The 13,659-nt window shown below is 32.6% G+C and overlaps 1 protein-coding gene across 1 annotated transcript; it reads left to right on the top strand.

Annotated features, from left to right (window-relative positions):
- The first annotated feature begins 3,311 nt into the window (after positions 1–3,311).
- Positions 3,312–9,204, top strand: LOC148600790 (carbohydrate sulfotransferase 1-like). The gene is made up of 3 exons (XM_088555266.1): positions 3,312–3,478; positions 7,125–7,308; positions 7,710–9,204. The coding sequence occupies exons 1-3, from the start codon at positions 3,367–3,369 to the stop codon at positions 8,560–8,562; spliced, it is 1,149 nt and encodes a 382-aa protein (XP_088411392.1). The 5' UTR covers positions 3,312–3,366; the 3' UTR covers positions 8,563–9,204.
- The last annotated feature ends 4,455 nt before the right edge of the window (positions 9,205–13,659 follow it).

Raw genomic sequence — 13,659 nt, 5'->3', positions numbered from 1 at the left:
TATTTATGAAATTTCTGTGTGGACTGCCTCAAAACAGATTTATTTCAACAAAAGGAGATCAAATTTGCATAGTACTACCTTAAAATGTGTGCATTAAAAAAACGGCGTCGATGTGTGTGCGAAAGTGTGTGTATTTATGCGTGTGTGTATGTATGCGCGCGCGCGCGCGCGCGTGTGTGTGTGTGTGTGTGTGTGTGTGTGTGTCTGTCTGTCTGTCTGTGTGTGTTAAAAAGACTCGACTTGTGCAGTGTACATACCACTGCCTTTACTACTCTCTGACAGATTTTTGCTTTTACTATGAAAATCTCCATGGAGATTGGAGAATAAAAAGATTCATACAGTTTTTAATTTCTTATTTTACTTTAAAGGAAGAGAGAGAGATGTGAACAAATTAAAAATTAAAGGATGAAGCTTAAAATCTTTGTAACATAAGACTATGGTACAATAAGAGGAGCAATGAAAATGCAGTAAGTGGTTGAGACAAATATAATGACACGAAATAAATGCAAGATATAATTCTTGATAAGTCTATTCGATTGATGTTATTGCTCTTCAACTGTTGACAGTGGCACAATTGTGTCTGCATAATTACTGATGAAGATAAACTGACGAATTTTTTTATTAGAGAACAATTGATTCAAGTTGTGTCAATAAAAGTTTGATTAAGGTATTGTGTGTGATGAGAATTTTTTCTTTATTTCTTTAACTTCCATTTCTTCTAGACATAGACTAGTCAGTTTATTTATCGTCTTATTTTAAAGCTAAATTCATCAATTGTGTTTGACAAGTTTTTAACATATACGTTTAACAAACAAAATTACCGAACACTAAACCGGTGCATAATCAAGTCAAGTCCAAAATAAATCTGTCAAAATGGATATAACACCACCGGAGCAGCTGGTACCGCAAAGGTCCTGACTTGTGTTAAGCATTTCTAACAAAATGGTGGGTTAAATCCAGATTTTACAGTGCTAAACAAAACTAAGAATTGTCTTTTGCTATAAATAAGTTGACAATAGACTTAATTTACTAAGTATATAAGGGTAACTTCTCTAAAGATTCTTTGTCAGTCAAAATCTAGGGTGCACAGATATACACATAAAATTGTCAATATGTTCATCACTAAAATGACACATAGACGGAAACTGTCGGAAACGCTTGTACACGATGAATATTTCTTTATGTATTCCGTTTCTTCTATTTTACACATAATATATAAAAAATGGTTTTATGGGTACATTATTCAGGTGCCTTGGTATGTCTCGTTTCCAAAATGCACTGGCATGGCAAAAACATACTTCAGCTTCATGACAAAATATGTAGACTTCCATTTTGATATCAGGTTGAGTTTCTCTTAATTTTGGATTGATAAAAAATGCATATATAGATATGATTTGGTTCGTTATGTATTTCTAGATCGAGGTTATGAATTCCTTGCACAAAAGTCATTTATTTACTACAAAAGTATTTCCTCATAAAAGCAAGATACCAAACGAACAGTTAACATGGTCCTTTTTGGAATAAAAATCTATTTACCTGTGTATTGTCTTGAAAACAAATGTTTAACTACCAAAAATTGTATGTGCATTAAAAAATATTCAAACATAAAGAATTGCATTGTGAGTTGTGCAGAGTTTGAAGACTTCGGCATTGTTTCTACTTACTATGTATATATACATATATATATATATATATATACGTCTCAGAATATGACGACTCTATTCGCTACCTGCTCCATCGGATCGGATCAAATTGATACAGGGAAGATATAAAAACGTGTACTATGTTACAGCCCTAGATTATTGATACGAGGAGGACTGACCCGGCCAGCGAAAGCTATATTTTAATACAGTTAGCTGGTCGAGTGGTCTAAGACTTTGTGCAGGAGGTGTTGCCATAGATGTCACAGCGGTACGAATAAAACAATTATTCAAAAATATCAAAATCCAAGTACATCACTTAAACTTGAAAACAGAAAAAGGAGACGATCAACATTCACAATAACAATGAAATACAATTACTTTGAACACTGAAGATAAGAAAATAAAAAAAACAATAAAAAAACTAATCCCTTTGCAATATTAACTACTACCAAAAACTGGAATGACATCAAGTGCTTTCTTATAACCATCCATCGAGTTGCTCATAAAGTGTCAAGTTCGGGGTAGGCGAAAAAGTAAAGAAAACTACGACACAAAGCGTATTTATTATTATATGAACTGCATAACATCACTCATGACATTTGACGAGCATTTAAATAAAAATAAAATATTAAACATTAATATTTTTTTCAGCAAATATACAAATTAACAGTATTAACGATTGCAACATATGTTTCATTAAGTAGATACATGTTGTAGATGTCAAAAGAAAAAGAAACTTATATATATAGGACACATTACTTCAACAATTGATAATATCTTACAAATATACATTAACTTTTCACAATATATAAAGAAAGTAACTGTTTGGAAAAAATAGATGGCATCATAATATGATATTGTATGGATGAATAGCAATAAATTGCTAAGTATCAGTCTTTGTAAGAATCATGCAAATTGTGATATATGTGATACACCCCTACACCCCCCCCCAAAAAAAAAGTTACGCATTTTTATTTTTATTTTGTTATTTTGTAGGTCTATATGATGAAATATTTAATCATGCGTTCCAACCTGTCTGCTCTTAGGAGATAATGCACATTGAAAATCCAGTAGTTTCTGTTGTATTTTGGTGTCATTTACAGAGTTATCTCACTTAATTTTGAATTCTACACTATATTCTATGTAATTTATATCTACCAAGAACAAGTGTTAAATGAAAAGCCACATGTCAATTTCTATTTACTATTAAATAAAACAAATATATATAGGTTTTCCAACCATGAATCGGCCCCGTGCAGGTCCGGGTGTTAAAAGAATAGGCCTGCAGCAGCGCTAAGCTTGTCGTATAAGGCGACTAAATAGTGCTCAGAAACCTAGCAACTGGGATGTGTGCCCCAGGTGGTGGAATGGGGTACCCCTGGCGTGTTACATACTGGGGTTGTCAGGCTATAATACGGAAAACCTAACCGCAAACCATAGTGGTGCACCGTGTTAGGAAAGATGCCACGTTCCTCGCACGTTAAAGAACCCTGCTGTGGTATTCGATAGGAGTAGGAACCTTTGCGCTCCGCCACAGGAGGCTAAATTGCCCTACCTTACCCACGTTAAACCCCAACAAACAAACAAACAATCCAACCATGAATCGCATTTTGCCTAATTCTTCGCTGGTATACTACTAATGTTTTGATTGATCTGAGTATCAGAACATATGTCAAAATATAATAGATACTTTTTAATTTATAATTGAGTTTAGTTACAAAAAATGGCGAGGAAAAGAGTACAGATTATATTCATTTACATAAGCACTGTATGCTTCTTGGCGTTATTTAATGGACTAATTTTAAACAGACAAATATGTAAAAATCAACGCAAATGTATGTATTTTATGGTATTGATTTGTAGACAGACTGTTGTATTGACATAAATGCACTTTTTCATGCGTAAAACGTGTTTTTTTAACGTTGGCATATTTTCAAAGCCATAATGTAATAAACATGTAAAATAAAATTATAATTTGATATTTATAATGGATGTTGAATTCAGAACGCATTGTTATACATGTATGACCCGAATAACATTCTTCGCAATAGGTCTCTATTGCCATGTTTTGACTGGGTTGCTCTCGATTAAAATGTTTTCATACAAGTTTGGGTTTTTATTTGTTTTTTTTTTTGTATTTTGTATTTTGCCTTTTGTTTTTTTGTTTTTTTGTGTTTTTGTTTTTTGTTTTTGTTTTTGTTCTGTTTGTCTTTTGTTTTTTTGTTTTATTTTGACATTATGCTTGCGATTAAAAATAATTACATGTTAGAGTTTTCAGAAGTCGATTTTATAACGTTCGTTACTGTTAAATAATTAGTAAGGAATTCGAATGCTAATAAAAAAAAACATAATCCAGGAATAACGACCTAACAAAATAAATAGATGCACATATCAAAGAACATGGATTAACCAAAATAACACATTCGGAAACAAACGATTGACTGATTCATTGTTGGGGTTTAACCCCCGAACAGCAATATTTCAGCTATATCCAGGCGATGAACATGAAATGGATAAAAACATGAACATGAAATAGTGATGAAATGAGAACTTTGATAGGGTATACGGACAATGAAGTCTACGGCTTTCGATTGCCACTGGAAATAGGGAGAGATGGGTTAGATCGGGCAATTTAGTCTCCTGTGGCGGATCCCAAAGGTTCCTACTTTTTTTATTGATTTGATACGTAGGAGAAAAGCGTTTAATGTTAATATAACCTGTTAACCTATGAATATCAGTCTCAGATTTCTTATGGGCATGCCCAGCGTACCCCAGTCCAATTAAAAAGATATTTTTTCTGTGTTTCCACCTTGGGAAGATGTTTGAAATTTTATATGGTACATGTTTTAAATACTATTTATTTTTTAAACGTGAAAATTATTCAGACGTTCCAATTAAATACAGATAAGTATTCTGATATTATCTTGTTTTAACAAAATTATTTTGTGATGATGGTTTTTCCAGCGAAACTCGTAAATTATCACAATCATTTCTGTCCTGTCTAAACTAGACAGTTTTTACAGTCAGTTAAGAACAATGACTTTGTACTTCAGCATTGCTCAAATAAACTTTGGTTTCAATGTAATATTTACAATACAATTATCTTTGTTTTTAATTATTGAGCAATGGGAAACTCGTGTGCCAAACAAAATAATACTTTGTGGATGATCAAAGTATCGATGAAAACATTCGATCATCTTATCCTGTGGATATGAAATTGGACAATACAATAACGAATATGATTTTATCACAAAGTCTATTTTAAGAAAAGAATAGGTACAAAATAACGTATTAGTAATATAGTATATGAATAGATCCGATCTAATCAAAATTGCGGCATATGTCCCAGTCCAATAGACGCAAAGTAATTCATATTTGTATTATTTAAAATACAGAAACATAATCGTTAATTGTTATGTTATTTGTTACATTTTCAAAGATTGATTTTAACTTATCATATATGTATCATTTATCATTAGTTTAATCAAAAGGAAATCAATATGCCTTGACGTGCATATTACAGAGAATCTGTATAAACCAAATATTTTTTGGACTGTATAATCCGGTTGAAAGAAAGGCCGGTAACTCAGGTTAAAGATACATTTAAAATGACGCGTATGGATTTTAAAACGCATGAAATGTGGATAGTTTTTGGACCGATTTATATACAAATAAGTTTTTGTTCATACAATTATTTCTAGGATGCTATATATTAAAAACGCTTCAATCGCAATTCATTACACTTTTGCGTTCGTTTATATTTTCTTAGAATTAAATAAAAAGCTATAGATATACATGAGAAGCAGTCGTTTAAATGTATTAGTCGAAGCTGTTTATCATGATAGAAATTCCCTAACTTTCTATCAAATGCGTTCTTAATTGGTATCGAACACATATATTTTAAATACGTGATGAAAATTATGAGTGAGTATTGATTGTTTTCAATGATTTTGACAAAGTTCTAATATATAATCATTTTGCATTCATTTTTACCAAAATGCATGTTTGAGTGTATAGTTCGTTAAAATCGATTTTGATTCATTTTGCATAATGTGATTGGTTGTACATTATTCCATATTTTATTTCATCGGTGTCCTTTTACCTAGGGGAGGGTTGAGATCATTACAAAAAGAAGTTAACTCCCCCGCACTTTTTTTGCGCTTGTCCGAAGCCAAAAATTTCTGGCCTCTGTATGCCTTGTTTCGTTTTCAATTTCAATATATTGGACTCTATTGGGCATCTATTTCGCTGTACCTGTGTAAAATGCTGTTTTTTGGGCCAGCTCCAGCCTACCCTGTGAATGTAAGGGTTTCCTCGGCATTCATTGAAGACCCATGAGTGGACTTAAGCTAATATTTTTCATCCCGTTGGGGTTGTTGTCTCTTTGACATATTCACAATATCCATTCTCCCTATATAATGTTGCCATAGAAGTCACTGGGATATGGGTCAAGTCTTGCTGTGTGAACGAAAACACATTTGTGTTTTCATATTTCACCATTCTAGCATTTTGCGTTCTAGACGCTTATATTGATGTTATGTGTCCTGTATTATGAAAAACATTATCTGATTGGCATTGTAGAGAAAAGAGTGGTTCGTATATGGAGACAAATATTTTTTAATGCGACCTGTATCGTTTACTTGATCTTCTATCATACATTCAAAAACCATCTATATGAACTCTCATTACCACGACACATCGTGTTCAGAGTAGCAGTCATAATTTAAAACTACAAGAAGGAATCGTCCGGTCAACGAAAAATCATACTTTTACCTTGGAAAGTTAACAGCTTTGACATTGTTTGGAATTTGTAGACCTTTATTTATGTTAAAAAAGTCTAATAGAGTGTGATAAATTCTACACTACAAAATATCTGCCTATTTATTACTATATAGACATATCACTTTTACATCTAGGAGTAGCATGAGATTAATGTTGACAAAGAGATCAATGTACATATATTTAAACAAATCTAATGGTTTATCCTAGTTACCATAAATATTGTTGGGTCATTTTAAGCTTAACATCAGTTTCAGTATAGAAATAAACAATTTCAAATATCTTAAGAGTGAAGAAAAATTGTAAATGTAAGATTAAGGTATCAATTTATTGTTATTATTTGAAATTTGCATATTTGCAAGTTTATATGATTGGTCAAAAGGATTCTGATATCACTTACACATTCAAATTTATATCATATGATATTCACACGAATTTCACAAAATTGAGCAAATAAAATTCGTGACAGATTTCACTTTACCTTCAGGTGAATCTTCACGTGAAATTCACATGAAATTCGTTTTCAGTGAATTTCACGTGAAAATCATGTTAATTTCATGTTAAATTCACGGGAAATGTAGCTCGATTAACATGAATATCACAACAAAATATTTGCCTGTGTAAAACTACGTTTTACTTAATTTGCGTGTACATCATTCCTATAAATACTAATAATATTTCAGGATTTTTTTTATGTTTCAGTTTTATCTACATTCGAAAGAGATAATACTCCAGACCCAGTGATTATTTTGACATATGCAAGAAGTGGTTCAACGTTTCTCGGAGAGGTACTGAGTAAGACTGACGAAGTGTTTTACTTCTTTGAACCGTTATATTACCTTCGTTTCCCACAAGAACGGTACAGACACGTAAATGGATCTTATAGGTAGTCATGATACATTTTCAGTGAAACCAGAAAAACTGATAATTTTGTTTATTTTCATCTGTCTTTCTTTCCTTGATAAATAAAAGTATCGAAGTATTATACAAATATTTCCTGCAGTATTGGGTGATACGCCGAAATAACACACGAGGTAGATATATCACCGAAACGCAGTCGAGTTATTATAGATCGTGGTGATGTATCGTAACTACCAATTATTTTTAGGAGCGGAGCTAGAAAGGAATAGACCAAAATATTACATAATGCTTTTTCAATAGAATTTTATCATTATTGTATGTATGAAGTGAAATATCAATTCAGTAACAGACACATATTTTCATTTTTATGCATAATTCCTGAGTCAAAAACATAGATTTTAGTTTTTTAACCTCAACATTTTACAGGAATCGGGGAACATATGAAGAAGAAGCCCTGAATACTTTAACATCTTTACTGAAATGTGATTTATTCAACCTTTCCCTATGGTATTGGTATAACAGCTTTTGGATTCATTATCCTGAATTTGAACAAAAGAGAAGTCACGATGGAAATTTTGAAAAGTTTAAAACGGCTCTTGAAGATTTACAGGGTACTTGTAATACGTCTTCTGTGGTTTTGGTCAAAACTATTAGATTACCACATACGTTGGTTTTCAAATTATACAGAATTTTTCCTAATATAAAAGTAATTCATCTTATACGCGACCCAAGGCCCACTATTTTGTCTCAAGGTAAGTATATACAAAATATCAATCCTCTCAAGCAGTATTCAAAAGACTTTTGCACTCTTGTTTTCGGTGATCTGATTACAAGTAACATACTATCAACTGAGCGACCAAATCAAATTGTAGTGGTAAGGTATGAAAGCCTTGCAATGAAACCAAAGACAATAGTGAAATATTTACACGAATTTATGAATCTCACATTTACAGCAAAAATTGAACAATTCGTTATAAATCGGACGTCTTCTGGATATTCACAAACGCATATTATGAGTACTCAAAGAGCAAATTCATCACAACTAGTAAATCAATGGCGACTTAAGGTCGAATTGGCCTTTGCGCAGACAATTGATCATTATTGCGACCATGTGTATGAACTGTTGGGCTATGTGGATGTTCAGAGCAAAGAAAGACTACAGGATCTATCAGTTTCGTTATATAAAGACGTTTCAGAAATTAAATCTAATATATTACAATTGTATGATAACGCCGGAACACGTTTAAAACACTTCAATTCAATACAAATTTTAAAATAGGACAAACAACTAGCACGAAGTTTCGGTGTGCTTGTTAAAAAGTAATGCGTTGCATCCAATCATAAGGTTCAATGGTATACTGCACAATAATAATATTATGTAATAAAAGTTCATTGATTTCTAAATCAAGATCGCAATACAAATAACTGAGTAGTATTTCTCTTAGCAAATACTAATTACTCTGATTTTCCTATACGCCATCAAAATCAGATTTCTGAATTATTGGTATGAGGAAATGCGTCTCAAAACGTATGTAACCAAGTTCTTTTTTGGATGTCAACCCTTGAAAAAAAATACTCATTTTTTTTTCTAAAATAACGAGAAATGCTTTATTTTGTCTGTTTGTTTGTTTTTTTTTGTAAACTGTTCTTTATGCTGATGTGACCGCTTTTTACCGATTATGACGTAATAGCGCTATCATACACATGCTATTTAATCACCACTGGTATATTCTTCACGCCGCAATCAATGGAAGAGGGAGGTAAAGCGCGCTGTAAAACCTAGATGTAACCCACCATGTACCAAGTCAGGACCATTGCGGTACCATCTGCTCAGGTTGTATAATATCTGTTTTGCCTGATTTATTTTGCATTGACTTGTTGTTACCTTTATTCATATTGGTCCTAACGCTATTTCAGGTTACCAAAGGCCCCTTGCCCTGCTCGTATAACTTATTAATGTTCAAATTGCATTGAAGTGTTTAATGTTGTTGTTTATTTACTATTATTTTGCCATAAGATTTATCACTGCATCGAGTCGATGCGCTTAAAAAGTCAAAATGTATTTTATCTACTATATGTAATTTCTATCTAGGATAAAAAAAGTTAAGTGTGTTTGTCCCTGTACATATATATAATGAAGTTCTCTCAGAAGAATTTGAAATCATAAGTTCGAAAAAAATGTAAAATAAACACATAGATGAAGTAAATCGACAAAACAATAATAAAACAGACGTCGGTATATTTGGTTTTCAAGTAATAGGCTGAGTAGCCCAAGTTAATATTTTTTTTAAATGGCCGCAGTGCATAATTGAAGACTTATATATTAGTTAAACGTCAAGGTATTGGAACTGCGTAACTCAAGATTAGTTCTATAGCTAATATCTCAAAGCATCTAACCAAAATTTACCACCGACGTTTTAAGATTGGACCGTTTGGATAACTTAATCTCAAGAACTTGGGGAATAGAAAGGTTTTTGGTGCCATAAAATGTTTTGTCTATTTAATTTAAACATATTACTTTACTGTGCATTGAGTTTTCACATCTTTAATTCAAATGTTACTTAAAACCTCTCCAAATTACTTTAATTTCTAACCATTTCCCTATTCCGAAGTCTTCTAGGTATGACTGGAGTATTAGACGTGACACGTCTCTAGTTTTCCTGCAACTAGCAATAGCATTTCCTTACTTTTTTGTTCTTGTAAATATGATGCAATAACACTATATTAAGGTCAACTTATTTTTTTTAAATATATAAAAATTCGCCAAAGCATTTTCCCCATAAAGTTTATTGTGCAAATCTCATTTTATTCCAACTATAGATAGATTTATCCATATCTGCAAACAGAAAAATAATCGATTGGAAAGTGTTTATTCATAGTCATAAAAGCTAAATTTACAAACAGTATCAAAATAATCATGCAAGCAATCAGTAGTTGTCAAATAAATAAAATACACCTGCTACAAACAATGTATAAGTACAAACCAATAATCCTTATTTCCTAAAAACACAAAAAAAAAAAAAAAAATGGAACTCCTTCAAATTTTGTCTTTCTTTTAATGGTCCCAGTACTTTGCGTAAAAAGCCCTGGTAATTGATAAAATCCAGATAAAAGATAAATTTTAATTTGTGTCTAAACTATGTTTTTGGAATGTACACGAAAATAATAAAAAGAAAAAAAAATATGCAAGAAAATGGATAAAACGAGAACAAGAAGAAATTGATTCTCTGTCAGAGTGGTTCAAGGCCGTGGTGTCTTTAATTTTGAAACGAATGAAAGATTTAAGTAGGTCAATGACTGCCAAAACTACATCAGTTTTCAAGGACCCCCGATGTAGCAAAAACACTGTCTACTATACATGACAAATATGTTGTCGTAACAGCAGACAAAGCCCTGAACAACATTGTTTTTGTCTGCAAAACGTTTTACATCAAATGTTTATTATCAGAGCTAGACGTAGAAAATAATAGCAGTGATAAGACCTATACTGCTACCACAATCTCTAAAGAAGAGATTGTGGAAAACCATAAATCTGTGCTATCCTCTTTTGGTCTCTCTACCAAGGACAATGATTGTGATTTACCGTCTATGTACTGGATTCTTAAACTCCACAAGAATCCATACAAACAACGTTTCATAGCTGGATCTGCAAAATGTACCACCAAACCTCTTTCAGAACTTTTAACGTCTATACTAACAACTGTCAAAGAGAGTCTGCAGTCCTACCACAACAATTGTTACTCCCGTACTGGTATTAATTCAATGTGGATCCTGAAAAATTATTCGAAAGATCTTTTGGAGACAATCAGTTCAAGACTATTATCTGAATATAATAGCATTAAAACCTATGGTTTTTCAACAAACTGTCGGCATTCCAATGGGAACAAATTGTGATCCTTTACTTGCTGACCTATTCCTTCACTGTTATGAGGCTGGCTTTATAGCTGATTTGATCCGAAAGAAAGAATATCGTTTGGCTAGATCCTTTAATATCAGTTTTCGCTATATAGATGACGTATTATCTTTAAACAATCCTAATTTCGGGGAATTGATACTTCGCAACTACCACAAAGAACCTGAGATAAAGGATACTACAGACACTGTAAGGTCAGCCTCATCTCTTGACCTACACATAGAAATCGATGAAAAAGGAAAACTATTGACCAAACTTTACGACAAACGTGATGACTTTTCATTCAGAATTGTCAACTTTCCTTTCATCTGTGGCAACATCCCTCCAGCACCTCCGTATGGAGTGTTCATATCACAACTCATACGTTATGCCAGAGCTTGCCGAAACTACGCAGACTTACTGTTACGCACTAGAACTCTAACAAATGAGCATCTGGAACAGGATTATGTTGCTACAAGATTGAAGTCATCACTACAGAAGTTCTATGGTCGTCACCATGAAAACTGATTTATTCAACGGGTCATAGTTTTCCTTTCCTCGTGTGTCTACCTCGGACTTGACTTTTTATGAGCAACTCGGCGGGTGTTTCTAGAAAAGCAGAGGACGCTTACCCTACCGGTGTACATGGCCCATACTCCCAGTTTATAGTGGAGTCCGATTTGCTTATTTGCTTTTGTTACTTTGTATGTATTATTTTATTTACTTTATGTTCTTTGTTGTGTATGTCTGTTTTCCTTGTCTGGGTTTGTCCCTGGATTACATTCTTTTGATTACTGCTATAACTTTGGTTCCCTTGATTACTCTTTCATGCGATTGTAATTTTGCTTTCAATATAGTTTGTCAATGCGGGATAATTCTATTGCATTACACTGGTTTGCTGGATATAAAAGATAAAGTATTGACTTTGTCTTATACTTTATTCCAGATGAATGAAAACTCTTAGCCTAACAAATAAAAAAAAGAATCCAAATAATATGTAAACTTTTCGTTTTATAGCCTAGTTCGTCGACTGTTGATGACCACATTTATAAACCTATGTTTACAGCTTCGGTATTAAACCTAGCTATACTTGTGACAAAAATAGATGCTGGTTATTCATTCACTAACTTTTCTATTCTAAATATGTAATGAAAAACTTACATATTCTTTGTCTATAGTTGACATTTTGACAAATAAATATTCGAGCAACTGGTCGACAAATACCAATACGTAACATATTTGAGACTGTATTTGTGTTCTTTTAATCATTTTTATTTATTTTAAGAAATACTGGTTAACTGCCATACGATTTTTCGAAAAGCCTATAATGATGAAGTTAATTAACTTTACATCTGTAACTATTTTCATTGCTGAACATTAAACTTATGCTTTATGTTTGACAAAGACCAACGCTTACATGAAAACCCAGAATCAACTCGTTTGTATTCGTATTCACATCTCCTTGAGTTTCTTTCACTCTTATAATTAGAAAACTACTGTGTTTGACAAAAGTTTATAATAATCGAAATTATGTTACAAAAGACTACATCAGAAACGCTGTAAGGATTTCGGAAATAATGTGTCCATTAAAGAAAACAATTAACTCAAATAAAAAGAAATATTTTGACCTTGATTGGCGTATTGACTTGAATTAATCATTAACGAAACTGAATGTGTGTGTATATATATGTGTTCATTTAGATGTTATTATGTAGGATAGAGGATCAAATTAATGATGCATGTCACAACAAATTAATATTATACAACGTCTCAGAATGTGACGACTCTATTCGCTACACTGCTCCGTCGGATCAAATTGATACAGGGAAGATATGTAAACGTATAGAAAGGTCTGAAAAATTCCCAACGATGTTAGAACTGTCAAATTTGCGATGCAAATGTTTGGTTGTTCCCTCCGCAGGACTCGAACTCGTACCGCTGTGACATCTATGGCAACACCGTCTGCACAAGGTCCAGCGCCCAAGACCACTCGGCCAGCTAGGCTATATAAAAAGAAAGCTTTCGCTGGCTGGGTCATTCCTCCTCGTCGGATTAATTTAGGGCTGTAACTTAGTACACGATGTATGGTAGTACAGGACAGTTCATTTAGATGTTATTATGTAGGATAGAGGATCAAATTAATGATGCATGTCACAACAAATCATTATTATACAACGTATAACGCTACATTTTTAAAGGTTCTTCCACTCGTCAAAATATAAGGTACACACATGTACATATAAAATTGTACGATGATATTCATATAAACAAGGCCACAACGGAACGAACATTTTGATTAGAAATAATTAACATTTCAGTTTTATTCAAAAGTTTTGGATCTTCCTGAATTTCAATGTGTACTGTTGAACTATATAAAAATGATAAGGTAAAAAAGATTGTCATGTAAAGTACTTTTCTAAGAACCAAAATAATGAATTAATAATCTAAGCTTGAAAAAAAAAACATTCCCTACACAGACATCTA

Source organism: Perna viridis, chromosome 12, assembly GCF_037379345.1.
Source record: "Perna viridis isolate PV_CMFRI_1.1 ecotype Kerala chromosome 12, ASM3737934v1, whole genome shotgun sequence".
Taxonomy (NCBI): Eukaryota; Metazoa; Mollusca; class Bivalvia; order Mytilida; family Mytilidae; genus Perna; species Perna viridis.
Note: the sequence above shows the minus strand (reverse complement) of the source record. Positions and strands in the feature narration are given on the sequence as shown.

Bases quoted from the DNA above. Each gene is read 5' to 3' on its own strand.
- LOC148600790 (XM_088555266.1), top strand. From the start codon at position 3,367: ATGGCGAGGAAAAGAGTACAGATTATATTCATTTACATAAGCACTGTA. The intron at 3,479-7,124 runs GTATGTATTTTA...TTTATGTTTCAG, and splicing joins ATGTAAAAATCAACGCAAAT to TTTTATCTACATTCGAAAGA. The intron at 7,309-7,709 runs GTAGTCATGATA...AACATTTTACAG, and splicing joins CACGTAAATGGATCTTATAG to GAATCGGGGAACATATGAAG.